The 25,311-nt window shown below is 43.0% G+C and overlaps 1 protein-coding gene across 1 annotated transcript in view; it reads left to right on the forward strand.

Annotated features, from left to right (window-relative positions):
• The window catches only part of LOC131190532 (uncharacterized), a 75,448-nt gene that overhangs the window by 41,200 nt on the left and 8,937 nt on the right, over positions 1–25,311 (forward strand). Inside the window, 7 exon segments of the mRNA XM_058167868.1 lie at positions 10,576–10,760; positions 10,827–10,831; positions 10,906–11,037; positions 11,263–11,705; positions 11,707–13,035; positions 14,313–14,322; positions 14,783–14,943. Of these exon segments, the coding sequence (XP_058023851.1) occupies positions 10,576–10,760; positions 10,827–10,831; positions 10,906–11,037; positions 11,263–11,705; positions 11,707–13,035; positions 14,313–14,322; positions 14,783–14,943 (2,265 nt within the window).

Genomic DNA, 25,311 nt, shown 5'->3' on the forward strand with positions numbered 1-25,311 from the left:
ACCAATTCTCGAATACAGCTCATCTGTCTGGAACCCGCACTGCATATCGGATATTAATACAACTGAGCGCATCCAGAAATATTTCCAAGAAGAGTCCTCCACTTCTCTGCTCGCAACAAAATACCTTATGCCACCAGACTTGAAATTCTGGGTGGGTTTAGAAAATTTAGAACTACGCCGCCTTCGGTATGACTTAAGAATAGCTCATAAAATCATCTGTTACAATGTCCTACCTGTCAATGACTACTTCAGCTTCAACCACAACAATATACAAACACACAATAGATCCAAACTTAAAGTGAATCACTCCAAACTCGACTGCAGAAAATATGACTTCAGTAACAGAGTTGTTAATGCACTGGAATGCACTACCAGATTCTGTGGTCTCATCCCAAACCCCCAAAAATTTTAGACTTGCTACTGTTGACCTCACCCCATTCCTAAGAGGTGTGTAAGGGGGGTGCACAAGAGCACCAGCGTGATACCGCCCCTGTCCTAATGTTCCCTTTAATTGTATTCACTTTATGTATTAAATTCATGCTTATGTTTATATATATTATCTAATATGTACTCGACAAAATAAAAATAAATAAATAAATAAATAAATAAATAAATAAATAAATAAATAAATAAATAAATAAATAAATAAATAAATAAATAAATAAATAAAATAGATCAAGTGTTTCCATTATTAATGTATATGACATTTAATGCCATAAGCTGTCTTGACCTTGTTTCTGTCTTTGCTGGTCTTTCTCTTGTTTTGTCCCTAAATCTGTTGAAGGAAACATCTAAATTCTGTAGAGCATATTTGAAGAGATTACAGATACACAGAGAGGGAAAGAAAATTGTTCTTGTAGCAGATATCTTTCCCTGAAGATATCTGGGAACTTGCAACTGATATTATTACTATCTGGATTTTAATACATATTTAAATGCTTCATTTAATTTAATAAGAAAGAAAACATATGTAGCAGTCAGATTGAAGTAATTATTGGGAAAGAAATTAAAACTCAGTCAGCAAAGGGGTATGAGTCAACCTGGAAAAAAGGGGTATATAAATGTAATAAAGCAACTAGAAGGCTTTATGATGGGATTGTTGTTAGACAGTTTTGTTTACTTGATGAAAAGAACACTTCAATTTTCTGAAGCAGAATATTACCTAAGTAAATGGGATAATACTTAAAACCAGTATTAGGCATCATAATCATTGATGCATCTGAAGGATAGTATGTTTTTCCTGTTTTTAATCAGAAGCTCTTGTCCCTCAGTTTAACTAGCAGCTAAATTTTTAAAAAAGTTTCACTGCCTTTCAAAGACTAATATATATCAATCTGTAACTGATGATAGACTATCAGTTGAAACAATTGAGAGAGAGCCAGTTTGGTCTAGTGGTTAAGGCACCAAGCTAGAAAGCAAGAGACTGTGAGTTCTAGTCCTGCCTTAGCCTTGAAAGCCAACTGGGAGAACCTGGTCTCAGCCAAGCTCACTTCACAGAGTTGTTATTGTTGTGAAGAAAATAGGAAAAAGAAGGTGTGTTGCCTATATTCGCTGCATTGAGCTGCATTGAGTTAAAAATAATAAAGGCATGATATAAACAATCCAAACAAACTAACATTATATACTGTATGCTTTCATGAATAATCTGAACTTGATCAATGACAAATGTGTTAAGTATTTGATATGGTACGGAATATTTTGGGTTATTTTGCTACACAAAATTATTATGGTTATTTATCTGGGAAATGTGGGTAAATTAGTAAATGACTAGACTTAGTTTCCTTTACCCTTAGTCTATAATTCATGTTATATTTACAACCCATAATCTTGTTAACATCTTTTATTTTTTATTTCAAAAAAAGGTGATCTTACTAAACCTTTTACTGAGTACCGTGGGAAAATAATGCTGAGTCCTTATGGTCTGGCTGAATATGAAGATCTTGAAGACGCAAGATACCATTGTATAATAAATGTGAATTGTACTGGAATAAGTAGCTGGCCACATGAACATTTTCCTGTCACAGGAACAGAAATGGTGGGGGCTTCAGATGAACACATAGTTTACTTAAAAACAAGTAAGGATACATTCTATTTTTTTCAGATATTGGGGGTACAACATTGCATTTAATATACTTATTTGTGAACTGGGGAATAAAAAAGCAGATTTCTGAAACTTAAAATATTGGCATACAATAAGCATCAAAATTAAACTTGAATATCTTACAAAATGTTAGGTAGAGTCACAAATAAAATTATTAAAAATGGGCCAGATTCAGTTTTTATATGTGATTATAGTATATGACTATGCTTGTGTATAGACAATTCAAAATTATTAAATTGCAGATGAAGCATCAAAGCATTCAAAGTCTGTTACTTTTAGTAACTATTCCTTTGCTATAGATAAGCTCATATATTAACTCTGTAATACAGCAAGGGAACAAATAGACTTCAGAAGCATTAAACTCACTCACAAAGACTGAATGCATATGCAGAACATATATTAGGACACAGAGGTAAAATGTTCCCTGACTGTGGTCATTGTAAAAATTTGCTGTGATTCATTTCACTTTGGTCTGAAAAATCCAAAATAAAAGACATGTGACCAATCATTGGTCATTGAACACGTAGATATTGGGTGAGGTTGCTATCTTTCTAAATTACTAAATAAATGAAATAACTGGCCAAATATAGGCAACATTACTACAATATTTATGCGCGGAAATGGCGGCGATCTGAGAATCATGCAGGCGGTGGGTTGGCGTTTTTTCTAGCCGCGATGCCTCGGGGCTGTTTTCAAGCTATCTGGGCCCGCCGCCCCACAGAACATCTTTCCGGCAGCCGAAATGAGATCTTTGGGTCTTGTTAGACCCTCGGCTGCCGGGAACGGGGCTGGAGAGGCGGGCGAGTGGCGGACGGTTGCCGGTGGCCATTTTGGCTGGGCGTCCGCGGAAACGAGCCCGCGGAAACGAGCCGGTTCCGTGGCGAAGCGGTCGCTCGGACATCAGCGACCAGTTGGGGGGTGCGTTACGCTGGCCAGCGGCAGTGATATCAGCAGCGGCTTGGATACCAGCAGCGGCACTGATACCATCGGCGGCAACGGTAGATGGCGCCGGCCATTCTGGAGGGGCGCGGAGCGGCGCTCGCTAGGAATGGCCGGGCTGGATCGTGGTTTGCTGCTGCCGGCCGCATATGTCATCGGCGGCTGGATGTTCCGCCGCTCTATCCTTCAGTGGCATGGCTCAGCAGCATGGTTTCTACGATTCCACCCATCTGATGGTACCATTGGTAACATCTGGGATTGTCTGGCTGCGTTATGGCCGCACTTATCATCAGTGGCTGGCGGCTGGATTGTTTTGCTGGACTATCTTCAGCGGCACCAGAGACATTGGACACAGGTAGCTTGGACATTTTGGATTTTAGAATTTTAGCTGACTCTTATATATACCATCATTCGACATCTGCGGCTGAAAACTTTTTTCCTGTCCCCGGTATTTATTTATTTATTTATGGCATCAATCGTGGACGGCCTTGGACCTGATCATGGGCGGCACCAGCGGGCAAAAACTTTTGCTGTATCCATTATGGGCAGTACTGAATGGCGGAATCCATCAGCCAAACTTCCATCTTATTTATTACCCTTACCGGGCATTTGGCCCTGGTTTGTGACTGTCCTGACTTTGTCCACAGGCTACGATAACATCAAGTGGCTAGGGAACACCTTTTTTCCCCCCACTGTTATTTAATCTTTTAGCATGAAATATTCGTCCGCTGACCTTCTCCGACTGTGAGGTTCCCCCGCCTCGCAGGAATGGCCCTCCGGGTTATCGAGGGCCGGCCTTAACGAGGGGTCTTGGGACCCGGAGAGGTGGCATGCGAGGAAGAAGAATCTGTGGGGTTTTTTAAACCGTTTTTTAAATAAGGGTTTTTTAAGGGGGGGGAGGGATTCGACGGGTGGGGGTGAGAACCCGTCGGGGAGGGATCCAGCCCCTGTGCTAGTTCGCGACACTATTCCATCTTGTCTGAAGGCAGGGGGGGAGGACGTTCCAGGTTTAGAGGGATGTTCGATCTGTACGGTAAGTGGGAGAGGCAGATATGGCGGGGGGGAGGGGCCGTACCGAGTTGTGGGAGCACGCGTTCGATGTCTGAAAGCGATCGCGTGCTCCGGCCCCTCTGTCCCTACCCGTTCCTCGGGTGGCCGTGATCCTCAGAGCTTGGATCTTCGGCTGATGTTATGTAATGCCCGGTCCGTGGTTAATAAGGCTCCCCTGATTTGCGACCTTATTCAGGGGGAGTCCGCGGACCTTATGGGCATTACGGAAACCTGGTTGGGCCCAGAGGGGGGGTCCCCCTTGTTGAGATGTGCCCTCCAGGTTTCTGAGCATTTCATCAGCCGAGGGTCCAAGGTAGGGGTGGGGGGGTGGCGGTTGTTATCAAGGAGGATCTAGAGCCGAGGGAGGCCACTACTCCTCAGATTGCCGGTTGTGAATCCCTTTATGTGCGGTGGGGCTATAGGAATCAGTTGGGCTTGGTGATCGCGTACCTGGCTCCTTGCTGCGTGACCACAGCCCTGCCTGAGCTGTTGGAGGTACTTGCTGCTGTGGCGGTTGAGACCCCCAGACTTATAGTCATGGGGGATTTCAACCTGCCATCAGCTGGCTCGTCATCGACGGCAGCTCGGGAGTTCTTGGCTTCCATGACGGCCTTGGACCTGATTCGAGTAAATGATGGCCCTACGCACACGGGGGGAGGCACACTGGATCTGCTTTATATCTCTGGACAGTGGTTAAATGATCTGGTATTAGATGATTTAGTAACGGAACCAATGTCATGGTCGGATCATCTTCTCCTTCGCCTAGACTTCGAACCACCATTCACCACGGCGGGGGGACGGAACCTATACGGTGGTTCCGCCCCAGGCGCCTGATGGACCCCGAGAGGTTCCTGACGGAGCTTGGGCCATTCCCTGAGGAACTGGCCCACGGCACGACTGAGGAACTGGTCGTGGCCTGGGAACAGGCCGCGGCCGGGGCCTTGGACCGTGTCGCGCCTTTGCGGCCTCTGACCCGGCGTAGATCTCGACTGGTTCTCCGAGGGGCTGAGGGAGATGAAACGCCGGAGAAGACGCCTGGAGAGCACCTGGAGGTCCAGTCGCTCCGAAACTGATCGGACACTAGTTAGGTCCTATTCTAGGACCTACCTAGTGGCAATGAGGGAAGCGAGGCGTTCCTACGCTTCCACCCTCATTGCGTCAGCAGATAACCGCCCGGCCCCCCTGTTTGGTCACCCGCCTCTCCTACATCAGGAGGTGCGGGATGACCTTGCAGGACGAGCCGAGGAGTTTAGCGGTTATCTATACGATAAAATTGCTCAGCTGAGGGACGGTCTGGATCGAATTTGGGATGATCCAAGCGAGGGAGAGGAGGCACGTCTTGTTGAGTCCATTTGGGATGAGTTTGACCCTGTGGCTCCCGAGGACGTGGACAGGTTGTTGGGGAGGCTTCACGGCACGACATGTTTACTGGACCCGTGCCCTTCCTGGCTGGTACTGGCCACTCAGGAGGTGACACGAGGCTGGCTCCAGAGTATTATCAACGCTTCTTTGTTGGAAGGGGTTTTCCCTGCCGCCTTGAAAGAGGCGGTGGTGAGACCCCTCCTTAAGAAGCCCTCCCTGGACCCAGCTGTTTTGGGTAATTATCGTCCAGTCTCCAACCTTCACTTTGTTGCGAAGGTTGTAGAGAGTGCCGTGGCGCGACAGCTACCCCAATACCTGGATGAAGACGTCTATCTAGACCCGTTCCAGTCCGGCTTCCGACCCGGATACAGCACGGAGACAGCTTTGGTCGCATTGGTGGATGATCTCTGGAGGGCTCGGGACAGGGGTTATTCCTCTGCCCTGGTCCTATTAGACCTCTCAGCGGCGTTCGATACCATTGACCATGGTATCTTGCTGCGCTGGTTGGAGGGATTGGGAGTGGGAGGCACCGTTTATCGGTGGTTCTCCTCCTATCTCTCCGACCGGTCGCAGATGGTGTTGACGGGAGGGCAGAGGTCGGCCCCGAGGCGCCTCACTTGTGGGGTGCCGCAGGGGTCGATCCTCTCGCCCCTTCTGTTCAACATCTACATGAAGCCGCTGGGTGAGATCATCAGTGGTTTCGGTGTGAAGTACCAGCTGTACGCGGATGGCACCCAGCTGTACTTTTCTACACCGGACCACCCCAACGAAGCTATCGAAGTGTTGTCCCGGTGTCTGGAGGCCGTACGGGTCTGGATGGGGAGAAACAGGCTCAAGCTCAATCCCTCCAAGACAGAGTGGCTGTGGATGCCGGCATCCCGGTACAGTCAGCTAAGTCCGCGGCTGACCGTCGGTGGCGAGTCACTGGCCCCGATGGAGAGGGTGCGCAACTTAGGCGTCCTCCTGGATGAACGGCTGTCTCTAGAAGATCATCTGACGGCCGTCTCCAGGAGAGCGTTCTACCAGGTTCGCCTGGTGCGCCAGTTGCGCCCCTTTCTGGACCGGGGTGCCCTATGCACGGTCACTCACGCACTCGTGACGTCTCGCCTGGATTACTGCAATGCTCTCTACATGGGGCTCCCCTTGAAGGGCATCCGGAGGCTGCAGTTAGTCCAGAATGCGGCTGCGCGGGTGATAGAGGGAGCCCCTCGTGGCTCCCGCATGACACCTATCCTGCGCAGACTGCACTGGCTACCTGTGGCCTTCTGGGTGCGCTTCAAGGTTTTGGTGACCACCTTTAAAGCGCTCCATGGCATAGGGCCAGGTTACTTACGGGACCGCCTACTGCGACCGAATACCTCTCACCGACCCGTGCGCTCTCATAGAGAGGGACTCCTCAGGGTGCCGTCAGCGAGGCAATGTCGTCTGGCGACGCCCAGGGGAAGGGCCTTCTCTGTGGGGGCTCCCACCCTCTGGAACGAACTGCCCCCAGGACTTCGTCAGCTTCCGGACCTTCGGACCTTCCGCCGCGAGCTTAAAACACATTTATTTGCGCGGGACTGAGTTAGATTTTAAATTTATGGGTTTTAAATTGGGTTTTAGTTTTATATTTTTAATCATAATTTTAACTATCGGGCTTTTAGAATAAGTTTTTTAATTGTTTTTATGTTGTATTTATGTATTTATATGTTTTTTAAGTGCCTGTTAACCGCCCCGAGTCCTTCGGGAGATAGGGCGGTATATAAATATGATTAAATAAATAAATAAATACATATGAATGCAGGTAGGGAAATGAGTAGCTTTTCTAACCACCCCAGTAAAGGCAGTCCCAAACAGTTGTGGAAATCAGTAGCAAAAATGCCTCCTGTCCTATTGGGTGGGTGGGTGAGTGAATTAAAATAAAGGAAACTTAATAAATGTATCTTAAAAGATTTAGGATTGTCCAAAGAAAGAGTTAGTGGATGTGATAGGTGGAGGAGGCAATGATTTATATATCAGCCCTGTAATTATGATAATGAAATTCAGCAGCAAAATTACAATTTTCGGCAACATCCTGTCTTTAAATTTAAAAAGGAATTAAAAATTATAGTATTACCCATTGCAAGAATATTGTTGCTGTATTCCCTATAGCCAGAAGAGGAGAATATGTAAGTGCACATAATGTCTGGAAAAAAATTGTTCATTCCTATAGAAGAGAATGGAAACTGCAGCTAAGATATGTAAGAGATTGGCCACCACCTTTATTTACATTGTTAAGACATTTGTAATGATTTTCTGTCTTTCCTAGATTTTTAATTCATGGTATTGATTCATACTTTCTATTCTGGTGTTGAAATGTTGAGTATCAGTTGACTAGGATTATTTATTGCAAAGGAAACTGGACTTTCATTATTTTTACTTTAGTTTAGTTTAGTTTAGTTTAATTTAATTTCTATACCGCCCTTCTCCCAAAGGATTCAGGGCAGTTTACAGCCAAATAAAACACAATTATACGCATAGCACAGAATTAAAAAAAACCTGTTAAAAATCTAATTCAATAGGCCAAAATAAAACTAAAAACAATAATACTTAAAAACAATAATAAAACTATAAAACCCCTATTAAAAATTACCATTACGTTAAGCCAGCCCTTCAACTCGCGACGGAAGGTCCGGAGGTCAGGGAGTTGTCGTATCCCTGGAGGCAGCTCATTCCAGAGGGCAGGTGCTCCCACAGAGAAGGCCCTCCCCCTGGGAGCGCACAGGTCGATGGGAGGCTATTGGTGGCAGAAGGTGGTCCCGTAAATAACCCGGTCCTATGCCATGGAGTGCTTTAAAGGTGGTAACCAACATCTTGAATTGCACCTGGAAGACCACAGGAAGCCAGTGCAGCTTGCGCAGGAGAGGTGTTTTTTAAGATGTTGTTTGAAAAAAGAAAGTCCAGTTGCCTTTTGAAAAAGCATCTTTGCGGCAACAATGACCTGGATGACGAGAATCTCCATAAACTAGGATTACTTATTTACAATTCAATTTTGCATTGTCTCTAAAAAGTGATGAGAATCAAAACATCTAATTCCTGACCATGTTTAGGACAAATATATTTTGAAATATCAACATATAATGGATTAAAAATTGTGGGTGTGGATGCTTCTAAATGGATTTGAAACAAACATTTGATCTTGCATTCAGCACTTCTCTGCTATTCATTAAAGCAGTGTTACTTTGTAAAGTTTCTGCAAGAGCTTGAAAAAATATTACTGCTTAATATTCAGTTTTGTATACAGTATAACTCAGGGGTGAAATCCAGCAGGTTTGTCAGGTTCTGGAGAACCAGTAGTGGAAATTTTGAGCAATTCGGAGAACCAGCAAATGCCACCTCTGGCTGGCTCCAGAGTGGGTTGGGAATGGAGATTTTTCAGTACCCTTCCACTGCCACGCCCACCAAGCCATACCCACCAAGCCACACCTACAGAATCAGTAGTAAAAAAAAATTGGATTTCACCACTGGTATAACTGAATTGTATTAGTGAATGGATTTTTAAAGACCATTACATGGTTTTGTCAGGCTTATGTGAAAACCTGAAATAAGTCATGTTATGTATTCTTGTATATACCTTTAAATATTTGGGCGGGAAATCAGCACGTTGCTGATTGGACGAAGCCGCCGGTAGAACTGTATAAAAGGAGAGGTTTTCCTCCCAGCCAGTTGCTGGGTTCACCCTATATTAAAGAGCTGTTGTCACTACCCTGGTCTCCAGCCTCGTTACTTCCAGAACTTAACACTGGCGACGAAGGTGGGATTTCGAGGCTAAGGAGAACCAGAACCGAGCTGAAGCACGATAGACCCGAACCCAGCAAACACAGGGCAGAAAAGCGGAGATGGCCAGTTACACTCCGCCCGCACCGTTTGACCTGGCTAAAGAGAAATGGGGAACGTATATGACCCGTTTCGAAAGCTTTCTAGAAGCCAACGAACTGCAAGGAGTTCCAGACAACCGCAAAAGGGCTTATTTCTTAAGCCACTGTGGTCCGGAGGTCATTGATATCGCGGAAGCCCTGGCAGAGCCAACGCCGTTACAATCGGTGTCGTGGCCAACTCTACAGACTTTACTAAAGAACCACTTCGCACCAACGCCGTCCAAATACGTGCGGCGGTTTGAATTTGGAGAGCGAAGGCAGATGGAGGGCGAATCCATCGGTGACTACATGGCCGCCCTCAGGAAAGCGTCCAAGGACTGCGGATACCGCGACCTAGACGAGGTGCTCCTCGAGCAACTCATCCGAGGGGTCCGAGACATCCGTTTGCGGCGGCGGCTGCTAGCAAAGAGCAACCTAACGCTGGCCAACGCTCTGGACGAAGCCAGAGCACATGAAATGTCCACCCAAGCGGCGGAGACACTGCAAAAGCCAGTCCCACCAAAGGTGAGCGCGAAGCCAACCCCGGTGCACCAGGAGGAGGTTCAGACCGAATCCAACGGTGAAGATGAGGAAGGGGTCTGCCGAACCGAGAAACGCGACAAAGGGGACCGGGACGAATGCGGAAGCTGCGGGGGTCAACACCAGCGCCAACGCTGCAAGTTTAAGGACGCGACATGTCGGCGGTGTGGGAAGAAAGGGCACCTAGCTCAAGTTTGTCGAGCGGCCCAACCTTCCCGCCGAAAATTCAAATCGGCCAATCAGAGCGCGGAATCGGCAAGGCGGCCCGCGATTGGCTCAAACAAAAAAGGCGCGGATTCAAACCAAACGACTGTCGTCATAGGCCGCGCCTTGACCCGAGTGGAGAAAAAGATCTTCACCAAACCAAAAATAGAGGGAGTACGGTGCCGGCTCGAAGTAGACACGGGATCAGCGATCACCATCATGTCCTGGGACACTTTGGCGAAGTCACTGCCGTCAGTCGCGAAGCGCCACCTGCAAGCACAACGGCTACGAGTCCACGACTACCAAGGGAATCGCATCCCTGTTCGAGGGACCACCTCCGTCCGAGTCGAGTACGGACCACACAAGAAGACCCTGCCCATCACGATCGTCGAAGGGACTCTGCCCAGTCTGTTGGGACTAGACTGGTTTCGTGCCCTGGGCATGGGAGTGACTGGCATCTACAGAAGTGACTGTAACCTGAAAGACATTCTCTTTAACGAGTTCGAAGATGTCTTCAAGGACTGCCTGGGCAAGTACAAGGGGACCCCTATTTCCTTCAACTTAGACCCCCAGGTAGCCCCCATTAGGCTTAAGGCGAGGAGAGTCCCTTTTGCCCTAAAACCAAAAATCGATAAGGAGCTAGATAAGCTCATAAATCAGGGGATTTTGGTGCCAGTCGATCACGCAAAGTGGGAGGCGTAATCGTCACCCCAATAAAACCGGACGGGTCAATTAGAATTTGCGCTGACTACAAGGCGACGCTTAACAAAGCCTTACAGAAAAGCGCTTACCCGGTTCCCGTGGTGCAACACTTATTGCACTCTTTGGGGCAAGGGCAAGTCTTTGCAAAGTTAGACTTGGCCCAAGCCTACCAACAACTGCCCGTAGACGCCCGCACAGCCGAAGCCCAAACGATTGTAACGCACAGGGGGGCCTTCAAGTGCACCCGATTGCAATTTGGGGTGAGTGTGGCACCAGGGCTGTTCCAAAACTTAATGGAACGACTCCTGCAGGGGCTCCCAGGGGTAGTTCCCTACTTCGATGATGTCCTGATTTCAGGGGAAAACATGGAGGAATTGGGGGAGCGTTTAAGAAAGGTTTTGGGCATTTTCCGGACAGCCGGATTAAAAGTCAAGGCAAACAAATGCCAGATAGGGGTCGAATCCGTCGAATTCTTGGGCTACCTGATAGACAAGAAAGGAATTCACCCTACTGAGAGCAAGGTCAAGGCAATTAGGAAGGCTCCAGCGCCCAAAAACAAAGCAGAGCTGCAGGCATTCCTGGGGTTAGTGAATTTTTACGCGGTCTTTTTAAAGAACAAAGCGACCGTTGCTGAACCGCTGCATAGGCTTTTAGGGAAAAATACTGTTTGGTCTTGGGGAAAGTCGGAACATAGGGCTTTCGAAGCAGTAAAGAACCTGCTCTCAAGTGACAGCCTGCTCATCCAATATCACAACTCATTGCCCCTAATGCTGGTTTGCGATGCCTCCCCTTATGGAGTGGGGGCTGTACTCAGCCATAGACTTCCAAACGGCACAGAAGCTCCTATAGCTTTTTACTCTAGAACGATGTCCGCCCCAGAGAGGAACTACAGCCAATTAGATAAAGAAACACTAGCCATTGTGTCAGGGGTAAAAAAAATTCCACGAATATGTTTTTGGGCGGGATTTTGAAATCGTGACTGACCACAGACCGCTAATAGGGATACTGGCTGGCGACCGCCCAACGCCTGTGGCACTTTCGCCACGCTTGACCCGATGGACTATTTTTCTAGCCGCTTATTCGTACAAGCTGCAGCATCGACCAGGAAAAGAAGTGGGGCATGCAGACGCGTTAAGCAGATGCCCACTACCAGGGGCTGTCGAAGACCCTACGCCGGGGACGCCCATCCTGCTTATTGACTCTTTGGACTCTGGCCCAGTCACATCTAAGGAAGTGGCTCGGGCATCATACCGGGACATTATGTTAAGGACTGTACTCGGTTGGGTACAAAGAGGGTGGCCCGCTGCGCCGGGCGAACGTTTTAAGGAATTTGTTAAAAAACGGGATGAGCTCTCGGCTCAAGGGGGGTGCCTATTGTGGGGTGATCGTGTGGTAATTCCCGATAAACTAAGGGGAAAGGTACTGGACCTCCTCCACGAGGGCCACCCAGGGATCGTCCGGATGAAGGGGCTTGCGAGAAGCTATGTGTGGTGGCCACTCATGGATTCAGAGATTGCTGAGAGGGTGGGGAAATGCCAGGCTTGCCAAGAGTCCAGACCCCTACCCCCAACAGCCCCTGTCAGGGAATGGGAAAAACCCCAAGGGCCCTGGTCAAGAATCCACATTGATTTTGCTGGCCCTTTCCATGGCCAAACTTTCTTAGTGGTTGTCGACGCATTCTCTAAATGGTTGGAGATCATACTCATGAAATCCACCACGGCCGAGGCAGTAATCGCAACCCTACGCCACTTATTCGCAACCCACGGGTTGCCGGACACTCTGGTGTCCGACAACGGGCCGCAATTCACGGCAGCCCAATTCGAAGAATACTTGGCAGAGGAGGGCATCCGACATGCCCTCTCTGCGCCTTTCCACCCTGCGTCGAATGGCCTTGCAGAGCGTTCCGTCCGGAGCGCTAAGGAGGCATTGTCCAGGCTTAAGCCAGGTGACTGGCAAACAAAAATAGACTTCTTTCTGGCCGTTCAGCACAGAACCCCAAGCACTGCTACAGGCAGAAGCCCAGCCGAATTACTGATGGGACGGAAACTCCGGTGCCCACTTGACCGCTTGAGTCCCCATTACACACCAGAGGGTTACAAGGGGGAAATAGACAAAACAAGGGAATTTGACATAGGCGACCGAGTGTGGGCCCGCAACTACAGGGACGGCCCGAGTTGGTTTGCAGGGCAGATAATAAAAACAACCGGCCCAAAGTCGTACTTGGTCGAATTACAAGACAACCGAGTATGGAGGCGCCACATAGATCAGATAAGGAGACGAATAACTGAACAAACTGAGCCACAGGAAACAATTTATGACCCCTCCTTATTTGAACCCACAGCTGACCATGACCCGGGGGAAGCGCAAGACTTAGCTGTTGTCCCGGAGGTCCAGCGACGCCATCAGGTTCCCGAGGGAAAGGACAGGGAAAATTACAAAAGTAATCCAGGGCCGGATGGCCAAGAAAAAGAACCTGCCAATAATCCAGGGCCGGATGGCCTAGAGAAAGAGCTGGGAGGAGAAAACAGACCCTCCGAACAGCTCAAAACACCACCCAGGACTGAACCGCGCAGGTCTGAAAGAACTAGGAGACGCCCAGGTTATTTGCGTGACTACGTCGAAAAATAACATGTAAATAAAATGCAAATAGAGGCAAAGTGTTTTCTGGGAGGGGAGGAGTGTTATGTATTCTTGTATATACCTTTAAATATTTGGGCGGGAAATCAGCACGTTGCTGATTGGACGAAGCCGCCGGTAGAACTGTATAAAAGGAGAGGTTTTCCTCCCAGCCAGTTGCTGGGTTCACCCTATATTAAAGAGCTGTTGTCACTATCCTGGTCTCCAGCCTCGTTACTTCCAGAACTTAACAAGTCAAAACATTTTAATGAATAGTTGATGTATGATGTTGCTCACACTAGTTCAAAGCATGTGTCCAAATCATTTTTATACTATGCATATCATACAATTTTTTAAATCATCTATCTAAACACTGAAATGTTGATGCTGAGACCTCATTTTTTATTCTCTCAATTTTAGGTTGCAAAGTAGGACGTTATGGATATGCATGTGAAGAAGAATGTACAGAATGCAGAAATTCCTTACTTTGTAACATGATGACTGGCTTTTGTGATGAGAAAATCACCTGCTTAGATAAGACCTCTCTAGAGAGTTGTTCCGGGTGTAAGTGGTTTTTTTTTAACTCAGTCATTAGGATAATATAAGCTATTAATTAATTTTCTGAGTGAAATGGCTTAAGAATACTTCTGAGGGCTTCCCTGTTTATGGTACCTTCTTAACAACAGCAGTAATATTATTATGGTATCTGACACACATTTTTAGAATAGAATTTAGAATAGAATTTTTATTGGCCAAGTGTGATTGGACACATAAGGAATTTGTCTTGGTGCATATGCTCTTAGTGTACATAAAAGAAAAGATATATTTTCTGACACACATTTTTTTATAGTGGTTTAGCCACTATATATCTACTAAAATCCACAAAATAATGCAAGTGTCAGTTACTTTCTTCCTCTACACAGGTAGCAATAGGTATTAGACTTATACACCGCTTCCCAGTGCTTTACAGCCCTCTCTAAGCGGTTTACAGAGTCAACATTTTGCCCTAAACAAACTGGGTCCAATTTGATTAGTTGATGAAATAATGGTTATAAGTCGAGGTTTGTTTGTTTGCTTGTATATATACTGACTATATAAAATGTTTACATCATTCAAGAAAAAAACATTTGATTTTTTTAATTGCAAGTGTGTTTTTGAAGAAAGAGAAAAGTTCCTGTTTGCCTATAAACAAATATTAAATTCTCCTTCATCGTCTGTTTATCTGTTATTTATTGTCTAATACTATTTGGGGAGGGGGAATAATATATATATAGTGAATTGTCTGAAAATTCAAGCTTTATAATAAAATAAATGAATGCATGATGTTAATGATGTAACTAATTGCTCGTTTGATATCAGGATTAAATTACCTGTTATGTTTTTATTTTTAAAGCCTCTGTCAGTGAGAGATGCCCAGATATGACTAAATGGCGTTACTGGAAAAGATACTGTTATTATTTTGTAAGTTCTTTTGATACATGGGAACAGGCAAATTCTTCCTGCAGTCGGTTTAGAGCTTCTGAACTTCTATGGATTGAAGACAAAGATGATTTGGTAGGATTATTACTAAATATTCTTTCTGATGAATTTTTAAAATTATCTTAATGGTATGTTCCAAATACACAATTGTTTTCAGAAGAATACCATATTTTTCAAAAATCTTGAAGGATTTGGTTCATATTCTACTGAAGTTAAGAACTATAGCAAGAATTTAAATGAATTAACAATTTTTAAATACTAGTCAGGGTAATATTCGTGTGGTGTATCAGCAAGCACATGCTTTCTTCCATATATTTAAAGAAATGTATTGGTTTTAATGTGAAATCTGAAAGACAAAAAAGTAACAAATTAAAATAATTACAAGAATTAGACTCCAATGGAAATTAACACAAAGCAAAACCAATAAAGGGGCGAAAGAAAGTGCATGTTGAAACAACAAATCACAGTATAGATATTGATCAGACTCTCTATAACTTTGATAAAAAGCCATATCATATCTAGAAAATGAACATTTGTTCTATCCAGAACGTTAGATTAAGGGTATACTAATATTTCCATCAGACTAATGCATTTTTATGATGCAGCCTAAGTCTAATAAATTCAAAGTTATTCTTATTTAATTTATTAATTAATAGTATTATTAATTTTCTTTCTCATTTTTATCTTTTTCTCTTAATTCTGTATTAGCAGCTTTATGAACCATAAACCAAAACAGCGCTAATGCAGAACAAGACCAGATTATATGAGTCTGTGTTCTCTTCAAAGTATTATATTTCCAACATACCAAAGTAGAAACCCCACCTTTCCATATAGCTAAGAGACGAGAGGAAGCTGACCAATAAACACAAAAAAGAAAATTTGTTGAAGTAATGGCATCTTGAGATGATAGCACATTTATATAGTTTTAGCCATTTATTTGTGAAAACAATGTTCCAGCTTGTTCCATGTTGCCTTTAAATTCCCTAAAGCTATCTAATTACAGTTTTTTAGCTATAGATATTAAGTTTGGAGATTTGGAAACCTCCAAAGCATTTTCTAGTTTAACTGGAAGCCCAGATTGTAAAGTCACAATAGGTTTCATCGGTTTAGGCAACCTAATTATTTTTGAAATATTAAAAATGTTAAAAAGTTGATTAATTCCAATTTTTGCTCATAAACTCCAAAAGAAAAATATACCAGCAATTTGAGGGCTAGGATTATATGTATTTGAGGGTATGCTATAGTGGCAAGTGAGCGTTACTATGTAGCTGTTTTCTGCCTTGCTCCATGACAAAATCCCTCCCTGAGCTCCTAGACTAGACTGCATAGCTCGAGGGGGTGTTGCCACAGCAGATAATGCTGGTGAACCTCAACCTCCATGCTGGTGAACCTCAACCTCCATGTAAAATTCGTAATTTTTAAAATGTAATTATAATTGTACTTGGCCTAACTTACATGAACAATAACATGTTAGATCTGCTCTGAACTTGTTAAATTGAGTCTCTTCATCCCTCCAAGGGCTACTCCAAGCCTCCTTCATTGTTACATGGCAGTGTTCCTAGGTGAAACAAGTGAAAAACATTGAGGGTGCATTTCAAAATATATGAAATCCCTGCAGGATCACTCAAGACACAGAATAGAATAAAAGAAAAACAGCATGGGAGTGGACTTTGGATACCTTTTAATTCAATCCCCTGCTCAAGCAGGAGACCATACACCATTTCAACAAGTGGTTGTCCGATCTCTTCTTAATCATTCCAGTTGTCTCATTAAAGCAAGAAAGTTCATACGGTTTATCAAGTAGAAACACCTGGAAACATTTTGTAGGCAAATGATCACTTTAGTAATAATGTCAATGACTTCATTTCATGTTATGTAAGAGAAGGCATTGGTAATCCTGTATCTTTCAAAAAAAACCCAAAAAAAACCCCCGATGGATAGACAAAATAAAATGATAAATGATTCAGTGCTCCTAGATCAGGGGTGTCCAAACTTGGTCCCTTTAAGACTTTTGGACTTCAACTCCCAGAGTTCCTCAGCCAGCTTTGCTGGCTGAGGGACTCTGGGAGTTGAAGTCCAAAAGTCTTAAAGGGACCAAGTTTGGACACCCCTGTCCTAGATTGTACGATACTCAACATGCTACTGAGAAAGAATTGAAAATCTTTCAGTGCACTGACGGTCTTTATGATGTGGCTAGTTGAAAACCTTTTACATATGTAGTTGCCAATGTTGTCATGCAGGAAAAGAAAATTCAGAGTATTGTAGTGGCACATGGCAAATAAGAAGCATGAAAATTGGAAATCAACTGCACATCGACATCTTAATATCAGCAAATTGAAATGGACTGGAATTTACATGAAAAAGCATCATTTTATTTACTAAGAACACATATAAAAGATGGAGTGGTGCTTCTGAAGGACATAGCAAGGACAGTACTATGAGCCTTGGTGGCGCAGTGGTTAGAGTGCAGTACGCAGGCTACTTCTGCTAACTGTCGGCTACCTGCAATTTCAAATCCCACCAGGCTCAAAGTTGACTCAGCCTTCCATCCTTCCGAGGTGGGTAAAATGATGACCCAGATTGTTGGGGGCAATATGCTGACTCTAAATCGCTTAGAGAGGGCTGTAAAGCACTGTAAAGCAGTATAAAATTCTAAGTGCTATTGCTATTGCTACTTGAGTATAGTACAATCAGTGACTTTCTGGGCAACCTTTTAATATTATGTTAATCCAGATTGGTATTCTTACCATTGATGCAGAAGAAGAGATTGATGAGTTTTATTATCAACTTTAGTCTGAAATCAACAGAACCTGCAAGACAAGCAGGAATAAACATGGACTTTATAGATGAAGTACAGATAAATCAGATTGGTTATATTGTTAGTACAAGATAATGAAACACTGTAGTTCAATTATTACAGCAGAAACATGATCATAGACTGACTAAAATAGAACACAAACAGTTCATGGACAAGTTCCAAGTCAAGTTAAAAAGGAAGAAGAAAGCCAGCCATTTCCCATGGTATAGTTTTGAGCTCCACCATTTTTGTGAAGAACTTCAGGAATTTTTGAAGTCTTCTAAATCTCTAGATTTAGTGGTACCTGGCTCAACAGAAATGTGAGAAGCATCTTGGAATCCTAGTGGACAATCACTTAAATATGAGCCAGCAGTGTGCCACAGCTGCCAAAAAAAACCTAACACATTTCTAGACTGCATTAACAGAGAGATAGAATCAAGATCATGTGAAGTGTTTGTACCACTTTATAATGCCTTGGTAACGTCACAGTTGCAATATTGCATCCAGTTTCGGTCACTCCAATAAAAAAAGTCACCCTCTGCATTCTAGAAAGAATGCAGAGAAGATATTTAAGGTACAGGAGACTGAAACAGTGTCCTACGAAGAACAGTTGCAGGAAATGGGCGTGCCCAGTTTAATGAAAAGAAGGCGTAAAGGTGAAAGGATAGCAGTGTCTCAATATCTAAGGGAATGCCACAAAGAAGAGTGGTCAACCTATTCTCCAAAGCACCTGAAGGCAGAACAAGAAACAATGGATAGAAACTAATCAAGGAGAGAAACAACTTGGAATTAAGGAGAAAGTTCCTAACAGTGAGAACAATTAACCAGTGGAACAGCTTGCCTTCAGAAGTTGTAAGTGTTTCATCATTGGAGGCTTTTAAGAAGAGTGTGGACAGCCATTTGTCTGAAATTGTACATGGTCTTTTGCTTGAGTAGGGGGTGGGACTAGAAGATCTCCAAAGTCCCTTCCAGCTATGTTCTGATTGATTGATTGAAAAAGTGGGAAGGCGGGGAGAAAAGCAGAGTAAGCTAATGGACTCTTGGTAGAGCTTGTTCAAACTATGGTAAGAAACTTTCCAGCTATTCCACCTAGTAAAAATTGTAAATATGAACAGTTTTTTTCTTTTTGATACCAGCTGAGCAAATCTGTCTACAGTTTTCAGGTCAGAGAATTTCTTAATGCTGGAATCTAGAGATAAATATTAAAGCTGGATAAAGAAAATAAATGTTCATTTCTTTGGCTTTGCTGCTAAACATTCCTCACTTAATGTGTTTTATGGAACTATCTGAAGGGGTAGTATATGCCTTCAGGTAAGTCTTGAGTCCTGGTGACTGCCAGGACAAATCCTTACAGTTCAGTTGGAAAACATTTGTCATTCATCCTGAAGAGGTTGAAAGAGAGCAACTGGTTCAAAGTTGCCCAGCGTTTTGCTTAAGGGCAGAACCAATGCTCACAGTTTTACTGTCTTTAGCTAGATGTCTTTAACCACTACACTACCCTGGCTGTCATCTGAGGGATAGAATGAAGAAAATCATCTTTCTTATTTCAAAGATGATTATTTGATTGTATCATCAGTCTATTGTGATCACATAGATACTAATCATGATGATCTGCCCCAAATCTGCTCTTTCAAAGGTACACCGTAACTGAATCTATCCACCTTATCCATCCTCTTCTCTTTCTTTTCACCTTTCCTAACATTATATCTTGTTTATATAGTTAGGTTTTTGCATATGTCTAAGTAGGATAATTTGAGACTGATAATTTGTGCCTCCAATGAGAATTCTGGGTTGATTGTTCAACGATACAGGTGTTTGTTTTCATGTCTATCTGAGGTATTGTCTAAAGTCTCAAATTTCAAAAGTGTAAATTCTGTTCCTATCATGGTTGATCCTAAAAGGTAGAAGCAATCCACTACTTTAGTATCTTCATTGTTGATTCTGAGGCTCATAGTTCTACCTATTGTCATTAGTTTGGTCTTTTTTATATTTAATTTTACATTTTTTCCACCCTGCTCCTCAACTTTTATTATTGGACCTTGAAGATCCTTTGCATTTTCAAGTATCAGGACAGTGGTGTGTCTTCTTCCAATTTTAAAAGCATAATCATTTTCTTTCAGTTCAGTTTCCCTTAATATATATATTCAGCATATATGGTATTTTTCCATCTATAAGATGCCCCATGTATAAGACGCCCCACACTTCTCTTACCCAAAATTCAGAAATGCCACCAAATTTAAGTGCTGGTAGATGCCGGCCTTCCCTCCAGTGGGCCTGGACAACTGCTGGGCCTGTTTCAGTGCTTGGTGCCCAGATGCCCTTGCTTCCCCCAAGCATTTCTTTGTCTACCTGATTTCCAGCTCCATCACGTTTCTCTGTCGTGTTTCTCGCCATTGTGTTCAGGGAAACAAGTTTGTGGGACTAAAAAAAAAGTTCAATCAATCAATTCCAAGTTTACGAGATTTTTTTTTTCCTGCGAGAAGTTGAAATTGATTGAACGAACTTTTTTTTTAGTCCCACAAACTTGTTTACCTGCAGATGACAGCAAGAAATGCAGTGGAGAAACATGACGGGCTGGAAAACAGGTAAGCAAAGAAATGCCAGTGGCATCTTGGGGCTGGTGGTGGGGCAAGCTCTGCGGTGCAGCGCTGTGATGCAATGGGGAAACAGAGTGGCCGGAGCGAGAGAAGTTGGGGTTACTCCTGTCCTCTTGGAGTCGGGGCTGCTGCTTCCAGACCCATTTGTCCCTTCCTTCCTTCCCTCCTTTGCTGCCGACCATCAGTCCATTTGGGTCCTTTGGTGTGGGTGTCTGCCAGAAGGATTTGCCTTGTCACCCCCTTGCGAGCCCCGTTGGTCCCTGCCCAGCTTCTTCACCAGCGTGGCTAATGAGGAGCCAAGATCTGGCTACCTGAGAAATCCGCCCAACCCGCAGTTTTTAGAGCGCAGGGGCTACGGGTCACCAGTGGGCATAGGGAGAAGCAGCCCTCTGTGGGTAGTGCTCACTAGGGGACCTGAGGGCTGCAGCGAGGGATGGGAAGTGGAGAGCTGTACACGTGTGGAGAGATTGCTGCAGGTCAACTCCCCCCATGGGTGATGTCTGCGCTTTCAGCACTTGCTAGCGGGACTGATCTGGCTTTCTCCGTAAACAGCAAGGGCCGAATTCAATGACTTCTTTAGAATCAGGTGATCAAGTTGTTTTCAAGACCACCACCATTTTTACAGAAAGGCCCTTCCCTCCTCCCCTGACATCTAAAACAGACAGGTAGGTGGCAGTAGCTCCAATTTATGCAATTATAATCTATGAAACTTGCTCTTGGCAATTTCCCTGCCCCATTTTGGTCGCTGTGTGATAATACGTTCCAAATGGCCATGTAAAATCTGTAATACCAACAGAAAAAAGTACCGGTAACTGTAACCCTGCTACAGGGCATCTGGGCGGTGGTGGGTGGGGCAAGCTCTGTGCCGTGGTGCTGCACTGCAGTGGAGAAATGGGAAACGGAGCAGCTGGCGTGAGGGATGAAGGAAGCCACTTTCCGTCTTTCTTCTCCCTGCTCCTCCTTCCCTCGTGCAGGCTGCTCCATTACCTGTTTCTCCATTGCAGCGCTGCACCCAGGATCCACTTTGATAGCGTGTGTGTGTGTGTGTGTGTGTGTGTGTGTGTGTGTGTGTGTGTGTGATTTAACAACCAGTTCACCCAGGATCAGGTTGGTCATCGTGGGAGACTCATCCAGCATGTGTGGTAGAGCTGGAGGACGGGGATGGGCCACATCTTCTCCTCTTGGCTCCCCTTTGTATAAGATGCTCCTCCATTTTCATGTAAATATTTTAAAGAAAATGTAGCATCTTATACATGGAAAAATACGATAGATTGAATAAATAAGGGGAGAATCTACAATCTTGCCAACCTGAAACTAATGTGTTTCACCATGTATGGCTTCCTGAGCTGTACCTAGGTTTCTCACAAGGACAATGGGTTGTTCTGGTATTCTAATTCCTTTGAGGACATTCCACAGTTATTATGATTGACACAATCAAGCATATCTAATGAAATATTATCATACGTTATGGTTCTGGGAAACTGGTCCACAACCATGGTGGGGTTTTGTGGTGATTTACTGTAAATTTCATGTATTTTATAAATTAACATTTTTTGTTTATTACAGTACATAGAATCTTTGTAGGAATAACTGAAATGGCATACACTATAAACAGAAACATATATTTAAGTAATAAAGTTTTTTTTACAGTGATCACTTTGAACAAAAACAGTAGAGGAAGAAAAGTAGTGAATTGAAATTAGTGGAATATGGCATGGGAAAAATGGAGCTTAAGATATTTTAATGCAAGCCTTGGAGGACATGTATTATGATTGAAAAGACATATAGCAAGGATGAAAATACAGTGTCAATCCTCTCTGCTAAATTTTTATATACTGTATATACGGCAATTTTATAAATTCCAACAACTCTAATGAAAATTCTAATTATTTTTTTAAAATAATCCATATTAGCTTTTGTATCAGAGTGTTTTGTCTTATTAAAACAGAAAATTTTTCAGCAGAGAAAAAAAGCAAAAAATGATCGTCTTCCCAATAATTGCAAAATATCTGTAATTTTAAATGTATTTAAAGCTATATCGCTGTTTAATGTTTCATCTTAATTTTAATTGAAGAAATGGTTGGAAATGTTTATCATACAGCCAATATGGGTAGGATTGCAAGAATTAAATCTTGATGGAATCTGGGCTTGGTCTCATGAAGATAGTGCACAACATTCATTGAAATGGTATGTATAATGATATTTTACTGTTTCATAGATATCTGATTGTACTCTATAACTGGCATTTCAAACACTGTCTTCAGTCTGGCCACATACTGATGTAAAGTCAAAAGTCAAGCTTGATTCCGAGTTGCTACAGGGATACATCCAGATTGTTTTCTTGGCAACAATATGGAAATGATTTGCCATTAATTTCCTATAGGATAGATTTTCCCCCCCACCCATATAGCATCCAAATAATAATCAAATTCTATCCTGCTTAACTTTACAAGTTTAGCCAAGGTCAACTATATACTGTTATCACCAATTGTGGTATAGTTTTATGTTATATGCTTATAAATAGCCAGAAAAAAGCTCAGCATAGATAAAGTACCTAAAAGTAGGGTGATGCAGATGTTTAATATGATCTTAGATTTACAAAATACTCAAAGAAGCCAACGAAATATTAGGAGAGAGTAGAGGTAAATTTTGAGAAATTGCAGATATATTCATATATAGAAATATTTTTTCTACACAGGTGAAGACTATTAAGATAAAAATCCATTTTCGCTTATAGTAATTGAATCTTCACTATACATCAAAAACAATTAATAAACCACCAACAGATGTTACCACCATATGGCATCACCATAGCACACAAACCAGCTAAAGCTCTCCAAAACATCAAAAGTAAACCAAAAGACACAGCTGCCCCAGAAGAAAAAAACAGAAGTCATCTACAAAATATAGTGTAAGGAATGTAACAGTCACTATTGGAGAAACAGGCAGATGACTAGCAGAGAACATCCCTGAACACCAATTAGCAGCCAGAAGATACGATGAAAACTCCTTAATTTCACAACACATGAGCAGACTTAACCATAGTTTCAACAGGAAACTATGAGCATCCCTAGGCCAAATCAAATCCAAAAAGTGCTAGATAATTCATGGAACCCTAGCACTCAGACAAATCAGCCATCAACAGGCATATAGAGATAAACAATATCTACATATAGTTTAAAAGAGACAATCAAAAAGCCGAAAAGGAAACAGACACTTCGTGACCAGAAATCAACATCCAAATGAACGGAGGTTAACACCAAGATTAATACTAGCTCAATGATCAAGAAGTAAACAGCACCCCAATCAAGGAACTACCAACTCAGACAAATAAGCTGACAACAAACAACAGCCTATCAAGGGACCACCAACACTGGGCAAAACATTACAAAATGTGAAACAAAACATCCTGACAGTTAGAACAATTAATAAGTGGAACGACTTGCCGGCAGAAGTTGTGAATGCTCCAACACTGGAAATTTTTAAGAAAATGTTGGATAACCATCTGTCTGAGATGGTGTAGGGTTTCCTGCCTGGGCAGGGGGTTGGACTAGAAGGCCTCCAAGGTCCCTTTCAACTCTGTTGTTGTTGTTGTTATTATTAGTACATAAAAAGAACAAACCCGACTCACATCTACCATTTATAATGTTACCTATTTTGGTTAAGAAATGTTTGCAAAAAAGCAACCAAGCTTAGAGAGTATCAAGTTGAACCTCTTTTTGCATTTGAATATTGCTTTTGATAATGGCTTAAGCCTAAAAAGAAGTTTACATGAGTAAACCAAATATGTTTTCCTGTGTGTTTCATTTGGATTAGTTGGTTAATACTGATATTTCCAGTATTCTTGCCAGGTTCCTGTTGTGTATATTAAATCCTGTTCTGGATTTTTGTTAGATTTTGAGTTTGTGATTGTACTTCATTTTTCACTGTGATTTTTATGGCCATGCTTAGTGGGTCGAATGTGTAATTTGGCATTTGGGGCTTAGATACAACTTCTGTTTTATACATAATGGATTGACAATATTGAAAAAGTCCTGTAGTGTTCTGAATGAAGTATGTTAGTTCAGACCCAAGAATCAATAAAACAGAATTCTATTTATTTCGAATAAGCACTTTTAAGTATAAATCTGTTCATCCTCACTTCCTTGATGTAATCTTTTACTATTTCTTGATAGGATGAATCTTCACCTAAGCCTTAGGTGGAAAGGATGTGTAGAACTTTCACATGGAGGTGATTTCTATGCAGATCACTGTTATGAAAAGAAAAAGTCAGCATGCAAAAGACCAGCTGAACGAGGTTTGCAGTTTGTCTTGTTACAGCAGTATTATGTAGAAAAAATACAGATGAACATATGTCTATTTTTATAAAAAAGAAAGAAAGTCAGAAATAAAACAAATGTGTTTCATGTTATGAGACACAACCCTTCCATTTTTTCCCACTCTTTCATCTCTTCTTTTGCCCAGACTTGCTGGGAGTCAGGAAGCATATAAAAACAACAGCAACAACAATTTTCTCACTCTTTGAATGTATTTTTTACTGATCATATTTTAACTTATCCATGCTTGATGTTATCTGGGTATTTTATGGTGGGATGAAATCAAGCATGGACAAGTTAAAAATATGACCAGTAAATCAAGCATGAACAAGTTAAAAATATGACCAGAATGCATTCAAAAAATGAGAAGATTGTTAAAGACAAAACTGAAAAACACAAACAGAATGCTGGCAAATAAAAGCATTGCATGATCAATTTTTACAAAAGAATGAGTAGTGATGGTGGCAGGAGGCTCCACCCACCCGCCCAGACATCCCCAAAAATGCTCTGCACATGCGCAGAAGTGTGGTATGCTTGCAAAGCGAGTGAGCATGCCCACGAGCTACTGATAGTGAACAGGTAGCGCTAGGATTTGAATACCACCACTGGCTGCGATGGCTTCCTGCAACCTTCTGCCAGTGAAAATTGAACTCAGCAGGGCCACCTATAACACACATCCCCCGAGCTCTGTTTTTCCTGGTAGAGGCACCACAGGGTGGTCCTTTGCTGTTTT

The sequence above is a fragment of the Ahaetulla prasina genome, chromosome 2 (assembly GCF_028640845.1).
Source record: "Ahaetulla prasina isolate Xishuangbanna chromosome 2, ASM2864084v1, whole genome shotgun sequence".
Lineage (NCBI taxonomy): Eukaryota > Metazoa > Chordata > Lepidosauria > Squamata > Colubridae > Ahaetulla > Ahaetulla prasina.